This window comes from Leguminivora glycinivorella, chromosome 14 (assembly GCF_023078275.1).
Source record: "Leguminivora glycinivorella isolate SPB_JAAS2020 chromosome 14, LegGlyc_1.1, whole genome shotgun sequence".
Lineage (NCBI taxonomy): Eukaryota > Metazoa > Arthropoda > Insecta > Lepidoptera > Tortricidae > Leguminivora > Leguminivora glycinivorella.
Window position 1 is genome coordinate 2,705,149 of NC_062984.1, and position 19,338 is coordinate 2,724,486.

At 40.1% G+C, this 19,338-nt stretch overlaps 1 protein-coding gene across 2 annotated transcripts; it reads right to left on the reverse strand.

Moving 5' to 3' along the window:
* Nucleotides 1–416: 416 nt before the first annotated feature.
* Nucleotides 417–18,992, reverse strand: LOC125233070 (hexosaminidase D). 2 transcript variants are annotated; one of them, XM_048138924.1, is made up of 12 exons: nt 18,643–18,992; nt 18,509–18,563; nt 16,800–16,982; nt 16,072–16,269; nt 14,764–14,947; nt 13,132–13,286; nt 12,031–12,143; nt 10,504–10,601; nt 9,053–9,170; nt 7,949–8,035; nt 4,010–4,215; nt 417–654 (listed from the first exon to the last, which is right to left on the reverse strand). In XM_048138924.1, the coding sequence occupies exons 1-12, from the start codon at nt 18,648–18,650 to the stop codon at nt 650–652; spliced, it is 1,410 nt and encodes a 469-aa protein (XP_047994881.1). In that variant the 5' UTR covers nt 18,651–18,992; the 3' UTR covers nt 417–649. The 2 variants fall into 2 exon arrangements, with proteins under 2 accessions (XP_047994881.1, XP_047994882.1); XM_048138925.1 differs by lacking the exon at nt 4,010–4,215.
* Between the last annotated feature and the right edge of the window lie 346 nt (nt 18,993–19,338).

Below are 19,338 nucleotides of genomic sequence, written 5' to 3' on the forward strand. Positions count from 1 at the left end.
TCGGATCGGATAATGTGAAAACGCACTTACGGCGCTGTTTCGCAGCCTGGAAGTGGCCAAAAACATATTTTCCCCTAATATTTGACAAGAACAAATGACATGCTTCTTTATTTTTAACCCCCGACGTAAAAACGAAGGAGTGTTATAAGTTTGACGTGTCTGTCTGTCTGTCTGTCTGTCTGTCTGTCTGTTTGTCTGTGTGTGTGTCTGTCTGTGGCATCGTAGCTCCCGAACGGATGAACCGATTTCGATTTAGTTTTTTTTATTTGAAAGCTGTGTTAGTCGGGAGTGTTCTTAGCCATATTTCATGAAAATCGGTCCACTAGGTCGCGGTCGGGGGTTTTTTCAAAATTTTAATTTTGTGGTTATAATATCATGATATCACGTCAATACACAATTTGAAAAAAATAAATGTATAGGCATCATCAGTGTAGTTATGATAGTACTTAATAGGTGGCGCTAAAAACATGAGGTACGATTCTTAGTATGGAGACTGTAAATCCTATATAAATTTTATTATCCTTGCTTAAACGATCCAATTTGCTTTTACATACTCCGAGTCCTTAAACATACTATATCATGTTATGATGGTCCATCTTGATTTCATATGAATTTCGTGTTCGTTTTACCTCTGCGCACCTCTTCCGTTTCAATCTGTAGACCAAAGAAAGACGTATATATGATTAGGCATTATTATGATGAAATGAAATGATTAGGCATTATTCATGCCTAATCATTCCTCACCTAATGTAGTTAAGCCTTGCCTCGGCGCAACACTGGAGCCCCGAGTGGCAGCGTGGGCAATTTTGGGCACGCCGCCGCCGCCGATTATTAATCGGCGTGAAATCGGCGTGACCTTGGTGGTTAATAAATTGCTCAAACTTAGTATTTGATTACATTTTTGGACTTTTTATGCAATTTCCAATACATATAATTTACTTTTATTTAAATATTCTGTATTAAGCACTAAGAATGATGCGAAAAACCGGATATGGGGGAAGATCTATGATCGTGACGACTTTGATCTGGCATACGACTTGACACAATTTTTTACAGCACTACGAGATTACCACATCTGGAGAGCCAAGAACTTTCTCTGTTGGATCTTCTGTTATCTTCTGATCACCATTGAATCCATTCAAGATTTCATGGCTCCTCGAAATATTGTCCGTTCCAAAATACCCACGTGCCCACCGCGTCGGCAAATTGCTTATAGCCGCTGTGTGTAAGACTGTAAATCAGCAGATTGAATAGGAGGCGATTGTTTTTTGCGCCTTACGCCCCCAGGTAACCCAGGTTTGCTTCAATTTGCATGATCCTAATTTCGTTGCTGATCTGGTTCTGCAGGAAATGAAGCTTTTCATTCCATTCTCTGTGGTTCCAATCACTGGCAAGTGTCAAATCTCATTTGATAGAATCGTGTTTTTTTTTAAGTAGCCTAATATGTGTGCAGACTATACAATACGTCAACGAGTATATCTACTTGGGCTAGTTAGTCTCTTTCAACGATCGGCAAGACAAGGAAGTTTAGCGCCGAGTTCAAAATGCATGGAAGAGCTACTGTTCCATGAAAGAGCTAATGAAGGGCGACCTTCCAATGTCACTGAAGCGCAAACTCGTTGACATGTGTATTCTGCCTGTCCTCACCTACGGTGCCCAAACGTGGTCATTCACCGAGGGTCAGAAGTCCAAATTGAAGGTTTGCCAACGAGCAATGGAGCGCAGTATTTTAGGTGTTACTAGGATGGATCGCATCCGAAACACTACACTGCGCTCCAAAACACGAATAGCTGATGTGGGGGAGAAGACCGCCAGACTAAAGTGGGACTGGGCAGGCCACGTTTGTCGCATGCACCCGGATAGGTGGGCCAGCATAGCCACCAAGTGGATGTCTCAAATTAAGCGCGGACGTAGAAGGCCCAGACGGAAATGGCGGGACGACTTTGACACCTTCATGATTGGCCAGAAATAGCACACCAACGGGAGCTGTGGAAATCACGGGGAGAGGCCTTTGCCCAGCAGTGGGACACATAAACGGGCTATCTAAAAAAAATATGTGTCCCACTGCTGGGTAAATGCCTCCTCTTTCTTCGTCCACTTATCACGGTTTGATGCCTGCTCCCGCCGTCCGAGTGATATCTCTATTTTTGGTCTGCCTTTCCCCGGCGAAGCTGCGGTAACCATTCAGTTGCTACTTTAGCCCACCGATCAGGTGCAAACATATCCTGCACGTATCGTATAGCATGGAAAATTAGTCAGTGGTTCCAAGACGCAAAAACTGCGATTTTCTAATGAACTGCGTTCAATTCAAAATGCCGAGACCTATATGCTGGACTTTCGTTTCCAGCATAGTTCAGCGTGTAAAGCTCTTTTTTTCCTCGACACAGATAACGACGGTATCATTAGAATTTTGCTGAAGTTGTATGCTTTTGAGAGGTCACCGATGTAAATTCAGCTTCTTACCCTTATGGCGTAGACCCAACCTCATAAAAATCAGCTTTGGCGTGACCCGATCTACAAACAAGTCCGTTATCATCATCATCATCATATCAGCCTTTTTTTTCACCCACTGCTGAGCATAGGCCTCTTTTCTAGTACGCTACTTGTCCCGATCCTGAACTACTCTTATCCAGTTATGACCCATAATTTTCCGGATGTCGTCCACCCCACCCAGCGAGCCAACGGATGTTAAGCGCTTCTTACATTTGTAAGCCGACACCATTCTGTTAAAATATTAATCCACCTGCCATCGCTTTGCCTAGCAACATGGGCCCCACTCCCAACTCGATTTTAGTTTGGTTTTATGACGAAACCCTCGTCTTGCACCTTGGCCTGCTCGAAAGGTTGGCATTCATCAATTCAAGTCCGTTTTATACTACTCCTTCTGTACTGTACCAAAAAGACTACGAATTGAAAATAAAGTAACCGACAAAACGATTTCTAGTTTATTAGTTTATATGGCACATCTTTGAACACCGGCGGGCAAGTCAAAGGGTGGCTAAATAAGCAAAAGGCATTTCCAAATGAGTTTGATACAGCTATAGCCGACGATCGCGTTTGGCACAAAGTTCTTCTTTAATTTTATCACTAAGCTCATCATAAAGAAAGAGATGGTTGTAGATTCATGATCACTTAGAGAAGGAATCCTTTGATGGAGCCAACATTGATCAAAAAAGGTTTTGTGCCAGCAAAGGGTAACTATTTGGGTATACTCGAAAGTGTTTTTTCCTATCCCGTGTTCACTTATATATGTGTTATTTAACTCTGAATATTTTATATAAAAGTGTACGTAGTACACCTGTATTGATCAAATTTTCAAGAATAAAAACAAATAAATGATTTTTATATAAGAAACATGAAATCAAGGTCACGCCGAATTCACGCCGAAAATACGCCGCCGCCGCCGATTTTTTGACAAACGCCGCCGCCGATCATTTTTTGATCGGCGCACACGTCTACCTTGACACTACCTTCATCAGCTAAGTCTGATGGCAATTCAGCATTTAATTATTGAGAGCAAATGTCAATGCTGAATTGCAATATTTATTTAATTATAAATAGCTGTTATTAATTTATTTTAAGTTAGAATAATCTTGGTGGTAAGTTAAGCCGTTACTTTGTTAAATTTTTTTTTGAAGTAATCTCTGCCGTTATCTTAATTCGCGCGTTTATTTCATTAATTTAATTAATCTCATTAATCTCATTAATTTCATTAACTTCATTAACTTCATTAATGTCATTAATTTCATTAATTTCGTTAATTTCATTAATTTCGTTAATTCATTAATTTCATTAATCGCTTTAATCTCATTAATTCCATTAATTTCATTAATTTCGTTAATTTCATTAATTTCATTAATTTCGTTAATTTCATTAATTTCATTAATCGCATTAATCTCATTAATTCCATTAATTCCATTAATTTCATTATTTTCATTAATTTCATTAATTTCACTAATTTCATTAATTTTAATCAGTCAGTAATGTCAGTATTCGATTGGCACGGTACCTCTGGCAGCCGTGCCGGCGGTCCCCCGGGGCGCGACGGCGGCGACGCCGGCGGCGGCGGCGGCGGCGCGCGCGCGCAGCTCCGCCAGCTGGCGCAGCAGCGGCGCGGGGAACGAGCCCAGCCACTCGCGCCCGCTGCGCGACCCCGTCAACGCCAGCAGCGAGCGGGTTAAGGACGTTTGGAGAGACGTTAGCTCGAGAACTAACCTGGAATGGATAGTCAAATCTTAAATAGCCGGGTCCACGCTGAACGCACGCCTCGCGAGCCACTGCTTCGCGCGCAAAACGTCCGTGCTCTTGCGCGCAAGTCTGCCTCGCCCGAGCAAATTTGCTCATCGAGATGGCTGGCCTCAGTCAGCTGTTCGAGAGGACATATTTATTATCGTAAATCTTGCATGATTTACTTTTCTTTATAATCCTATTTCAAAATGCGAAACCCACAAATTACGCGCCACGGGACACAAATCCATCCATACTATCCATCCATACTATCCATACTATCCATACTATCCATACTATCCATACTAATATTATAAATGCGAAAGTAACTCTGTCTGTCTGTCTGTTACGCTTTCCCGCTTAAACCACGCAACCGATTTTGATGAAATTTGGAACAGACAATCTTTAGACCCTGAGACAGAACATAGGCTACTTTTTATTTCGAAAAAAAAGGGATGAAGGGGTTGAAAAAGAGGTTTGTATGGTATTTCTTAATTTTAAAAGATAAAACCATGAAACTTTATATTTTAGCACTTGATAAAAAATCATTAAACATATATTTAAAGTCACATACAGGTCGAACGCGATTAATTAACATTATTTTTACCTTTAAAATAAACATGGTGGGAAATAAACATTAACTAAAAGCGGGTAGATTATATTTATTTGTCTACCCCGAACATTTATATAAATTAATATCGGGTAGTTTTGTGTTGTTTACATCTCCGGTGACATTTTGCTGGGACGTCAGTCTTCCGCGACCACGGCCAGTCCAACCTGGCCGAAACGTTGGGAAAAAAGGTAAAAATAATGTTAATTAATCGCGTTCGACCTGTATGTGACTTTAAATCGAAACGTTGGGAAAAAAGGTAAAAATAATGTTAATTAATCGCGTTCGACCTGTATGTGACTTTAAATATGTGTACAAAGCGCGAGAACTTAAAGTGTTATATCATTAAACATCTTGATAAGGGATAGGGATAGGGATAGGAATAGGGATAGGGATAGCGATAGGGATAGCGATAGGGAAAGCTATAGGGATAGCGATAGGGGTAGCTATAGGGATAGCGATAGCGACAGCGATAGCGATAGGGATACGGATACGGATATGGGTTAGAGGGATACGGATAATTGGTCGGCGGTCTCTTACAATCAATGTGCTCTAAGACGATCGTTGTTTGCTTGCTTGAAGATTACGTTTGCGATAAGTATAAGCAAAATGTAAAAAATTGTAAGGGATAATAGAAAAAAGTACTTTTTACCCACCGATCATAGTGCCGAAATACGGGCTATGTGGGATGTTTATAAAGGTTTCCCCAGCGTATATAGAATTACCTACGCTGTGGTCGATGTGTAATATTTCTACAATCATTGCAAGCAAAAGTATTACGTGCAATCGAAATAATCGCAGATAAATATACCTACAGAGAAACCTACGGTCCCTACGGATCCAAATGAAAATCTTAATGAATACTTTTATTACGCGGGCGAAGCCGCGGGTAAAAGCTAGTTACCTATATATGCAGAATTATTTTGAATAGGTTAGGCTTGTGTCGTTCACGAACTGTGAACTGTTAGGAATAAAATCCCATCAATGACCGAAATGAACTGAATCATTCCGTGTTCTGAGAATCGGTCTTTGCTCATTTAGTTCAGTATAGGATCGGCGAACGCGAGCGGTTTGGATCGAGAATGAGTGTGTGACTGCGCCGACCGAGAACACTAGCAGAGCAGAGCAACAGAAAAAAGTCAAGTTTTCATATTATACTTCGGTTACTTACAACCTTTCGGCTCGGAATGTTACTATCTGTGGACCATTCGTATCATTTTGACACTATTTGGTCCCATTCGTTCTGATCTTTCCGACCACAGTGGTCACAGGTCTGTCTGAACTAAATGAGCAAAGGACCTAAAAGAGCGAACTAGTTCGTGGGAGCGATTGAACGAGATCGGAGCGCTCCGATCAACGAACGAAACGGCACAAGCCTAGAATAGGTGACCGAGGGTCGCCATCTTGCCCGGGCGAGGCAAACGTGCGCATGAGCACTAACGTTTCGAGCGCGAAGCATTGTCTCGCACTGTAGACCCAACTAATGACGTATTGGGCTAGGGACGGTTGAACTCTAGGTAATAGGTACACGGGATCCTAGCGCACACACAAAAAGACGCGACGAGGAACTTTATTTTTAACCCCCGACGCAAAAACGACGGGGTGTTATGCGTTTGACGTGTCTGTCTGTCTGTCTGTGTGTATGTCTGTCTGTGGCATCGTAGCTCCCGAACGGATGAACCGATTTCAATCTTTTTTTTTTGTTTGAAAGCTGAATTAGTCGGGAGTGTTCTTAGCCATGTTTTATGAAAATCGTTCCACTATGCCGCAGTCGGGAGTTATTTCAAAATTTTAATTTTGTGGTTGAAATAAAATGAAATATTTTATTTTCCAAGTAGGCATATTACAATGCGCTTATGAACGTCAAATAAAACTACGCCGGCTCTAACCCTACGCCTCAGCCTCGAGAAGATTTCAGTCCCCCCTCAGTTGGAGGGGGGTATCCACTATGGGACCGGCAAGAAACTCGGCGGGCCACTTCTTTTCAAAACATTACATCTTATAATTAACATGCATTAAAAACAAGGTACAATTTAATAAGCAAAAATATTCATAAAAAAAAATCTATGGAAATTAATTTCAAGAAATTATACAACGTGTTACACCAACCACTGAAAACCTCAGACACCCCAACAGATTTTTATTATTTAGAGTTAGTCTAGAGAATTTATTCTTAAATCGGCCTATTATTTCCAAAGATATTGCTGTTTCTTTTATTTTCGTAAGTCTAGTTGATTAGTAACTCTACGTTCGTTGATTACGTATGCGTGCCGTGTTAGTGTATCATCGTGGTCCAAACAGATTACTGGCAATTTGTAATCCTTATTGCAAAGGCATAAGGCTTTAGGTATCTTATCAATTGTCAGTCATACAAACTGGGTTTAGAACAAAAGTCGATAAGGCGATAGTTTGTTACAAATTGTAAGAAAAACAGCCCTTATTGCCTGAAATACGGTAGTGACATCGGCAACTGACATTCGCTTTGTAGTAACAGGGACTGACCTGTCGTATTTTCGCCATGATAAATTGAACCTTATCACTGAGCCAGAAGAGCGAAATTTTAAAAATTCAATCTTTAATAAAAAGAACAGCCAGTATTAAAACATTACCAAGTATGCAATCCTCTATCAGAGATACAGTAGTAACTTTTGCTTTTGTAACTTTTAGACCTGGCACGCAAAAAATGAAAACTAAATACAAAAAATAACCTGCATTAAAATATAGCGTAATCGATTCTACTCTTGATTCTGAACAAACTGTTTTCTGGTTTTCAGTGCATGGTGTAACACGTTGTATAAAGTACAAAGCTACTAGATTAGGTTATGTAAGGTGTAGCGATTAGTAGGTACTAGTCATCATCATATAAATGAAAAGAAGAAACTGACTACTGACATATCAACGCTCAGCCGAAACCGCTGGACCCAGAGATTCCAAATTTGGCACGTAGGTTCCTTATAAAGTGTAGACAGGCACTAAGAAAGGATTTTTAAAAATTCACCTCCTAAGGTGATGAAATGGGGGTCCAAAGTTTGTATGGGAAAACAAGATTCGTTTTTAGTAGGCACACGGGCAAAACCGCGTGAAAAAGCTAGTAAATAATAAAAAACTTACTGCTGGACGGTCATAGCTAGGCCTTCTACTTGGACGGGGTTTATGTAGCCATTTTCTACTTGCCACGGATTCAGCCAAGTTTTTACTCTGAAACGAAAATATACAAATGCACTGAGTTTGCATCTTCTAAAAGTCAATGTTTTTTTTATCGGATAGGAGGCAAACGAGCAGACAGATCGCCTGATGGTAAGCGATCACCGCCGCCCATGGACACCCGAAACACCAGAGGTGTTGGAGGTGCGTAGCCAGCCTTTAAGATAGGTGTACGCTCTTTTCTTGAAGATTTGAAGGAATACACACATAATAACATTTATTGGACAAACTAAATATTTTCAACAGTCATCTACTTCTCTCCGAGACGTTTCTGAAAACCCCTTACTCGATGGGGATACGACATTTCATTACAGAGTTTCTATGACCACCTTTCTGCTCCATCATCAGATCAGCTCCATGATACCATAATATTGCATTGTCACGTGATTTACATGTGTGCACAATTTCTGCTCAATCGGTTAAAGATATCTGCTTCCAAATTGAGTCGCAAGATTTCACACATATTTCATACATACTTACATTGCAAGTTAAATAAATAATAATAATAAATATTGGAGGACACCTTACACCCCAAACTAAGCAAAGCTTGTACTATGGGTGCTAGGCGACGATATACTTACTTATATACATAGATAAATACATACTTATATACATAGAAAACATCCATGACTCAGGAACAAATATTTGTGCTCATCACACAAATGCCCTTATCGGGATTGACACCCGGGATCCCTTTCTTCTCGTGGGTGTCGTAGAAGGCGACTGTGGGATATGGGTTAAATTGTGGCGTAGGCGAGAGGCTGGCAACCTGTCACTGCAATGTCACAGTTTCGTTTTCTTTCAACCCCTTATTTGCCAAGAGTGGCACTGAAACCTGAGTAGTTTCATGTGCTCTGCCTACCCCTTCATGGGACACAGGCGTGATTGTATGTGTACACCCGGGATCGCGGCTTAGCAGGCAGGATCACTACGCGCTATGCCAGACCGGTCGACAAGCAAGTGAAATAAAAGCTTGTAAAAAAACCTTCCGTTTATGGTATTAATACTCACAAGTCACCATGTAATAAACTGTTGGCACGGTCGCGAAGCACGACGAAAGAGTGCACGCACTGCGCCAGCTCCGAACCTGGCCATTGCTCTGGTGGTAGGACCTCGCTTACTACTGTATCTGTGAGGTAATACCAAAGAGGATCAACTATTATAGAGAGTTACTCTCAAGTAAAATATGTAATCACAGGGCATAGACTGCCATCTCTCGACACAAGCTTAAAACTTTTAAACCTCAGATTTGACAATTTGGCCCATATTCTTAGCTTGATATGTGTTAAAATGTCAAATATTAATATTAGCGCCATCTAGCCGAGCGTCTCCCAAAGATGTAACGCCATCTAGGCCACCGTACCTTTTCCTATATGGTTCTGAGGTACGTTTTTTTCTTAGACTGTAACTGTCTATACTGAGTTACATATGTCTTTGGTAATACTAGTTATTCTACTCGTGCATAGATCTTTAAAATCTTACATAAAAGTCGGCATAAACCCCAAAACCAGTCCCCGTCGGCTTCCCGCGCACGCGCGCAGTAACGAAAAAATTGAAAACGCATTGTTTGGCTATGTAACCATGGCAACGCATTGTTATAACGTTATTGCGCGCGTGCGCAGGAAGCCGGCGGGGATGGCATTGGGCAGCTGGCTCGAGCGCTGGCAGTGCAAACCGCCGCGTCAAAATACAGGAAACAGCGTGAATTCACGAAAGTTATTCTAGAAAACTATTAAAAACGAAGTGTATGGTCGTAGTAAAAGTATTGTATGCAACGGAGTAAATCGGCCACTTTTTTTCAAAGTTGCCTTCCCCCCCCCCCTTACCAACTTTTTTTGGATTTGGAAATGTTTGTGTGGTTTCCACTCAGAATCGCGAGCTCTTTCAATTCTAATAGGAGAAAAAAGAGTCCCGAGGTTTTTTTTCCCCATTCCGTTACCATTTTTCATACATTTTTTTTATGGCGGTAACGAAATGGAATGTTTGAAAAATGTATGGAAACCTTGGGACATTTTGTTTCTCCTATCAGGACTGAAATACCTCGCGATTCTGAGTAGGAATCGCGTAAAAAACCTATGTTACAAAAGAGTAGGGTGGACAACTTTGAAAATAAATAGTAAATAATAATAATAAATATTGGGGACAACTTACACAGATCAACATAGCCCCAAACTAAGCATGGCTTGTACTATGGGTGCTAAGCGACGATATACATACTTAAATAGATAAATACATACTTATATACATAGAAAACATCCATGACCCAGGAACAAATATCTGTGCTCATCACACAAATAAATGCCCTTACCGGGATTCGAACCCAGGACCGCGGCTTAGCAGGCAGGGTAGTGACCCTGACACGTACGACGACGAGCTACCGACTGAGCCAGACTGGTCGTCAAAATAACAATATACTCTTTTTTTCTTTGGGCAGTCGTGTAAAAATGGCCTAAATAACTCACCTATAGACAGGTCGTCAACAGTCCAGACTTTCAGACAGCTGGCGAGACTTGGCAGCGCCACTGGTAAGAGCTCACACAACGTCGCGTAGTGGTCGAACCTGGAACCGATGGTGGATATTCCTGGATTTGAATAAACAGTAAATGGTGGTTGGTGTTTGACTGACAGATAATGATGGCATTGGTGGCTCCAAACACTTGGTGTTTGCTACAAACACTTGGTGTTTGCTACAAACACTTGGTGTTTGCTACAAACGCTTGGTGTTTGGTACAAACACGTGATGTTTGCTACAAACACTAAAAAACACTGAACACACACTTGGTGAATCTGCCAATTGGTCTAACACCTACGCCCGTGTTTATTTGGTGATATTTGCAGTTGTTTGCCAAGCGCAAGGAGAGGAGACTTGGTCCGTTTTCACTTTATCCGATCCGATATCGGATGTCGGAAGGATTTCAATGGAAAAATCCAAGATGGCAGTTTGCCCGAAACCGTAATCAGTGCACCTACAGTGAACTCTTTTAAAAACAGACTAGACAAATATTTATTGAATGGACAAAACACAAGTGCATCAGGACATTGACGTGCACGTATCAGCTTTAAGCTGCCTGTGCATTAGCAAATAATAATAATGGCGCCTTTAATGTATGGGATATCGGTCTGACATCCGATATCGGATCGGATAACGTGAATACGTAGGTACATAAGCTAAATATGGCGCAGTCGGTAGGATATGAACTTAGGTTGCCAAAGCGGATATTGGCAGTAATACTAAGATTTTTGTCCTAACCAAGACAAACAATAAATAGTTACAAGTAGGTTAGCAGTAGCTGCGTAGGACTTTAGAAAAACAATAAGTTTTGCCGCAAAACACTGATATTTTAGAATACGTTTCTCGATAGCATAAACACATGGTCGAGTTTATGAATGGGATAATAACCACGATACAAAATTCTAATTTTGAGAATCCCCCGACATAGCGGACCAATTGTCATCTAACATGGCTCAAAATATTCTAGACTAAGGGCCAGTTGCATCAACCACATTTGACAGACACATCATCGTCACACAGCAGACGTCTATGGAACTTCCCATTCAATAAAATTTAACGAACGCTTTAACGGTAACAGACGGTTTGATGCAACCGGCTCTAATTCTGCTTTCAAACAAAAAAAAAGAAATCTAAATCGATCCATCTACGATGCCAGAGACACGTCAAACTTACAACACCCCGTCGTTTTGCGTCGGGGGTTAAAAATGGAACAACATAATAAGACTCACCTCGACCAGCCAGTGAGAATGAAACAACATGATAAGACACCTCGACCAGCCAGTGAGAATGAAACAACATGATAAGACTCACCTCGACCAGCCAGTGAGAATGAAACAACATGATAAGACACCTCGACCAGCCAGTGAGAATGAAACAACATGATAAGACTCACCTCGACCAGCCAGTGAGAATGAAACAACATGATAAGACTCACCTCGACCAGCCAGTGAGAATGGAACAACATAATAAGACTCACCTCGACCAGCCAGTGAGAATAACTCCCGCGAAACTGATGCTGTGCCCATATTTCTTGACCTCTAGCCTCCACGCTTCTTGATTGCTGACGTACCTTCTAACTGGGGACAGTATCTGTAACATTTTTTTTTTTATTATTGGGGGACACCTTACACAGATCAACTTAGCCTCAAACTAAGCAAAGCTTGATGGGTGCTAAGCGACGATATACATACTTAAATAGATAAATACATACTATATACGTAGAAAACATCCACGACTCAGGTACAAATATCTATGCTAATCACACAAATTAATGCTCTTACCGGAATTCGAACCCAGGACCGCGGCTTAACAGGCAGGGTCAGTACCGACTGAGCCAGACCGGTCGTTAAAATTGTCCAAATTAAATCAGAAATTTTCCTGTCGAGTGGTAGAATTTCATTTTAAATTATGATTTAGAATGTCATGATAATATATTTGATGGTGACCATAAGGATTTTTTATCCTGTTGGATTTTTTACAATTTGTATATTAATTACTTTGCAAAGTGAACGCGCTGGTGTGTTAAAAAATGTGATTAATTAGCACAAATGCTGGTAGCTCTCCCACAGTGCCGGGTCTAGGTGGAAGTGCTCAAGGGCGTTGTATTGCCAGACCACTGGCTGCACTAACTATACTCATACGCAACGGAGCCACGCTGTTACGTCGTCGCCCAAATCTAATGTTTAATTTGTTTATTTTTTGTATGTCTTTTGTATTTTTTTTGTAAGTCTTGTTTTGTATTTTGTAGTTTCACAGTGCCTTGGTGTAAACTGTAATGCTGTGTTACTTTTTGATTAAATAAATAAATATAATTACTTAATATTATAAATGGGAAAGTGTGTGTATCTGTTTGTTTGTCCATCTTTCACAGCAAAATGGAGCAACAAATTGACGTGATTTTTTAAGTGGAGATAGTTGAAGGGATGGAGAGTGACATTGGCTACTATTTGTCTCTTTCTAACTCCTGAAATGCGGGGATAGATGCATGGAAGTTTGTATAGACCAATCCGCAATTTCAGAATTTAACTCGAGCGGATCCGCAGGCAAAAGCCTTAAGTAAATCTTATTTATAGACCACCTGGCAGCTTCCGTTGGCTCCTTTAAACGCGGAGCCGGCCCACAGCCGCGGGAACACTTGCCGGTAGCGCTCCCACAGTGCCGGGTCTAGGTGGAAGTGCTCCAGAGCGTTGTATTGCCAGACCACTGGCTGCACCAGCTCTCCTAGCTGATATGCTGGAAAAAAAAACAATCTTAACCTTTCGTCTGTGTTTGATAAGGGTCCATACATAAGGCGTTGGACTTTAAAAATGTATGTCAAAGTTAATTATTTTATGACAATTTTGTGACAGACACAGACGACGAGTTAAGGCTGGCCGTACACTAGGCTCGCCGAGTCGAATCTCATTAATACGCTTTATGCATTTACTATGAGACCCTCAGTTTTGACTCTTTTGAACCTCAGTTTTGACAATTTAGCCCATATTCTTAACATCTTAGGCGAGAATCGACCAAAGGTCGTCATCTAAGCGACCGTATTTTCTCTTGATGATTGTGGATGTGGATGGAGCGACGAATTTTTTAGGTGGAGATACAAGGGATGGAGAGTGACATAGACTACTTTTTGTCTCTTTCTAACGCGAGCGAAGCCGCGGGCAAAAGCTAGTACCTAATAGTTATGACTTATATACATAATAGTTATGACTTATGACTTTGTATCAGTAGTATGTCCAAAAAAACTGGACATCCACGACAAAGATGGGCGGATGACATCACTAAGCTTACCGGCAAAAACTGGCTAACAATGGCCAAGGATAAAACGAGGTGGAAGGTGCTGGAGGAGGCCTATACTCTACAAAAGGGGTCCCTATAATTTTATTTCATTTTAAAATAAGTATTTATGTAACTAGGATAAGTTTAAAGGAATAATAAAGGCTTTATTCTCTTTATTCATTTTAATTCTTAGGCTAGGTTTTATAATATGATTATAAAAGTAAAATACAAAACCACATACAAAACAATACAAAATATATAAACACATTACAAAAAACCTAACCTAGGGTGCCGCCAGCAGCGGGGCAGGGCCCAAGCTGATAAAGGACTAATAAAGGCTTTATTATTATTATTATCAATAGTATGTATCATCATCATCATCATCATTTCAGCCATTAATCGCCCACTGCTGAGCATAGGCCTCCCTTCGTGTACGCCACTCATCCCGGTCCTTGGCTAATCTCATTCAGGGGTGCCCCGCAGTTTTTCGGATGTCGTCCACCCAACGAGCCAACGGATGCCAGGCGCTTCTTACATCCGATAGCGGCCACCATTCGGTCAACATTTTGGTCCACCTGCCATCACTCTGCCTGGCAACACGCCACGCCCAATTCCATTTGAGTTTTGAAATGACGTCACCCACGTCCCGCACCTTGGTGCGGCGTCGGATCTCGACATTCCTCACTCGATCTTGGAGTTTAATGCCGAGCATGGTGCGCTCCATCGCTCTCTGTGCTACCCGTATCTTATGCATAGCCTTTTTAGTGAGCGTCCATGTCTCGGCACCATATGTCATGGCGGGCAGGACACACTGGTTGAAGAGACGAGTCTTCAGGCATTGTGGAACATTATTTGACTTAAGGATGTCCGCTAGTTTGTTGAATGCCGCCCAGCCTAGCAGCCTAGCTAATAGTATTTATGCCTCTCTATAAGCGCTTACCAATCAAAGTGTCAACCTTGACAGACCGGAGCATATCGTCCCACATGAGCACAGTCAAATTCGGCCTCCGCTGCTTAAGGAACAACGCCAGTTCTCGTATGTGCTCCAAGTACAGGCTGGCTGTGCTGTGAATGTTGTTCGCAGCTCGGTTCTGACAGTCTGCACATATTCCTGTATGCCACACCTGAAAAAGAGATGCGTTTAAAAAAGGGCCAAGTGCGAGTTGGGTTCGCCCACCGAGTGTTCCACACAATTCCAGGGTCCCCTTGTTCCTCGTAGATAACTGGTTTTGTATGAGGAAAAATAATTTTTCTTAGCTAACTGGGTTATGAAATAAGATTTTTTTTTCTTCGTAGAAAACCATTATTTTTTGCAGTTTTCTACGAAGAATATTTTTTCTTCTTTGCTTACCCGGTTATGAAATGGGATTTTTTTTCCTCATAGATAACCATTATTTTTTGCAGTTTTCATATTCGGGTAAGCTAAGAAGAAAAAAATCTTCGTAGAAAACTGCGTACAATAATGGTTTTCTACGAAGAAAAAAAAATCCTATTTCATAACCCAGTTAGCTAAGAAGAATTATTTTTCCTCATACAAAACCAGTTATCAAACTTGGTTATCTACGAGGAACAAGGGAAATCATCGATAGTTAACACATTCACTGCCAAACAAAAAATGGCGCACTATACATACGTTAGAAACCGGTCGTAATTGGCTAGTATGGCGACAACACGACCAGCGGGTTTTTGAGCAAAGTTCTCGAGTACCCACCAGACGGGTTCTTAGTTGTAAAATTGTTAGTCATCAACAAACAGGATCGAGTGTAGAGAATTACTTGTCTCATCTCTCGACACAGGATTTGAACTTTTTAGTTTCAATTTTGCCAATTCGGATCATATTATTCGGATTATACTATTTTCACCTTAGGTGAGTTTGGTGACACTTCCAAAAATTCTGAACTACGCATACTATGTTTGCTAAATATTCTCGGGATATAATTATATTTTTGAGAAAATAAATAAAAAAATATATAAAAACTGTACTTTTTTTTCATATATTTATCATTATCAAGATCTATGAACTAAATTTGTTTAGAGAAAAATATTATTTTTAAAAACCACAATGAATGACAACGGAAAATACTAGGGGTGCATGTTCCGTTACATACATTGTTTAAAAAGTACTGTCATTTTTCTCTCGTATTTGATAAAATCTATTTAATAAGCACTGATAATGCAATACATTTAAAAAAGTATAGTTTTTAAATATTATTTTTCGCCAAAGTATAATAATTAGAGGCAGCTTTACCTCATCAGCCCCAATATGCAAGTACTCCGCTGTCGGCTGGGCATCAAGCGTCTGTTCCAGCATCATCTTCACCAGTTGTAGAGACTCAGGCCGGGACGGGCACAGCACGGCTGGTGAGCGAGGTAATTCACGGAGGCTGTGGTACGCTGGGTGCTTCAGGACAAACTCCATATGCCCAATGGTCTGGATCAGTTGGATCTGAAAAAAACATTCAGTTGAATTGAGAACCTCCTTTTTTTGAAGTCGGTTAGTGATCATACTTTTTGATTAGTATTATTTTAGGTATATTCCATGCCTTTTCTTTTTAACAAACTTAAAATTTCATGTTATAAGTAACCCAAAAGCAGGTTAACAACTTTGAAAAATCGATCGATCGAAATTAGATCCCAGAAAACGTGAATTTTCGAGTTTTCATGCGTTTTTCTTTCGCGTTAGTAAACGTAAAATATGGTTGTTAATTTCGCCGACCGCGCGTCGGCTCCGCATAGCTCAGTCGTACGAGGTCGGTCTAATGTTCTCAGACAGATCGCAATTTTTTTTTGTATTTATAAGAGTTTTTTTATTTAAAGACATGATATAATAAAATAGAACCGAGCGAAGCTTGGTCGCCAGATAAATATGCAAAGCTAAGTCTGATCATGTCTCTTACATTAAGTTCTTGACAAACAGCACTACCAAAAGAATATTTTCATAAATTTAATAAGTAAAATCTATAAATAGACTCTTACAGGCTCCAATCCATGTTCTTGAATGAATCTCAGCAGATGCCGAACCTCCTCCATGCTGTACATGCCATCGCCCCCGCTGCCACGCACGCTGCCGATGTCTGCCAACGCTGCAGAGTAGGGAAAAGTGTCCTCCCACTCTAGAAGTATACCTGTGGCTCCCCATGACTTTACTGATAATATCACCTGGAAGAATAATAATGGTATTCAATGAAGATTACACTGAATAAATGTATTTTTGGGTTGTCTATTGTTTGCCCGACAGTCATTTAACATAATATTCATATGCCCGAATCTAACTTGCGTGAATTTCATTTGCCCGAGTGATTTGTTTACCATAATAATTGTATGATATACTGGTTGTTTATCCGAACATTACCTTCCATAATCATACAATGCCATACTATTTGTTAGCCATATTATTAAGTGCAATAATATGGTTTAATATAATATTCAAACGCCATAAGCAATTATTGCCATATTAATTGTTGCCCATATTTTACCTACTTTCTGATAGCAGTTAAATTTTCCAGGGGGTCACAGTTCTAACCTAACCTAACCTACTTTTCAAGCAGTTTCATTTTCCAAGGGGCCACAGTTCTAACCTAACCTAACCTACTTTCTGATAACAGTTTCATTTTCCAGGGGGTCGCAGTTCTAACCTAACCTACTTTCTGATAGCATTTTCAATTTCCAGGGGGTTACAGTTCTAACCTAACCTAACCTACTTTTCAAGCAGTTTCATTTTCCAGGGGGTCACAGTTCTAACCTAACCTACTTTCTGATAGCAGTTTCTTTTTCCAGGGAGTCACAGTTCTAACCTAACCTAACCTACTTTCTGATAGCAGTTTTATTTTCCAGGGTGTCACAGTTCTAACCTAACCTACTTTCTGATAGCAGGTTCATTATTTAGTACTTCTAGTAGTGTCGTCTCTGTGATAATTACCCATTTCAATGATTCTGCCTTCTGCCAAATCACATTATGGAAATTGACTTTTCTGGTCGCTAATTTGGATGACAAATGATGGTATGGAATGTGGTAATTACTGATTTCGATGATTCTGACAAATGACATTATGGAAACTCACTTCATGGGAAACAAAGTTTCTGGCACTTGATTAATATAGTAAACAATGATTATGGCATAAGATGTTATAAGAAACAATATTATTTTTATTGAATAGGGTGGCAAATAAAATTATGGCAAATGAAATTCTGGCAAATGGGGGTATCCCGTATTTTTGTTTCATGTTATAATAGGCAAGACCCAAAGAAATCGTGAATTCAAATGCTTAATGCTTTCCTGTAAACCTAAACATTTTGTTTAAGAAGATAATACAAAAAGATAATCTTACAGGGTTGTCTAGTGGTCTGGGTGGTCTATTTTAAGACCAATAGTAACCCTTAAAAACTTGACGTTAAATTAAAGATTTATTTTTATTTTAGATACAATATCGCGTCTATAGGAATCAATAGGCTAAAACTACATATATGTGCAAGCTTCCAAAAAGTTGAAAATATTCTAGGAAAATTGTTCAAAACTACACAAATAAGTTTCTGGAAATATTCATGTTGTAATACTTCAATTTTAGAAATATGTCGATGTAATCAGTAGTTCAAAACACCCAAAAGAACTTTGACTGAACCATAGTATTTTTTACTAATAATATAATAAATAGGTAACAACGATAAGGTACAGATACAGAACATACCTTCTCCAAATAATGCACTTGAAACGGTGCACCTTTTAAATCCAAATGTACTATTCTAAAACAAAAGAAGGTTTACTAAACTACTTGCTAAAACATTCGATCTGCAATTGCTTATGTTTTGTGGAACGACAAACCTGTGCATTTTATAGCCGAGATATTATGAGATCCTCTATTCACTAGTTACTAACTTATTTACTATAGGTACCTAATTTAATAAATTAACGCGTAATTTGTATGTTTTTGTTTTAAAATTACAATTTGGTTTGACTGTTCTCACTAAGAAAATGAATTTGACAGTTGACATTGACAGATAGCGAGGCAGAAGCGTTTTTCAATTGTTTTAAATAAAAGGGGCTTTACAAATTTGCAGAGCTCCCCACGGTCCCACACTCGCGCATTATCCGGGGGGTGAGAGCTAAAAAAACTCTTTCTCGCTCTCTCAGTATATTATGACGATGACCTCGGAGCGGTGGTGTAGTGTATTAGCAGCTTTAAATTAGCTCCACAGGCAAAAAGTGCTAACACACGATCCCGCCGTGCCAAGTTCATCTACGTACCTACTAGCCTGTAAGTGAGAGAGAGAAAGAGTTATTTCTTTTCTGCATCTCACAAAAGTTTTAAGGTCACGGTGCAGTTGTTAAGTAATCTTAATAAGTAGTTAACAAACTAACGCAACGTACCGCGACCTTTGAATTTTTTAAGTAAGAGCGAGAAGAAAATAATTCTTTTTTCGCTCCCACTTACAGGATAATAATTGTGTGGAGGACCTTGATACCGTGCGGGCGAGCACCTTCAAATCAGATACTTTAGATTTCAATGCATTGTAGAGT

Bases quoted from the DNA above. Each gene is read 5' to 3' on its own strand.
- LOC125233070 (XM_048138924.1), bottom strand. The intron at 12,144-13,131 runs GTGGTCTATAAA...AAAATGTTACAG, and splicing joins GAGCCAACGGAAGCTGCCAG to ATACTGTCCCCAGTTAGAAG. The intron at 9,171-10,503 runs GTGAGTTATTTA...ATTACCTCACAG, and splicing joins TGTTGACGACCTGTCTATAG to ATACAGTAGTAAGCGAGGTC.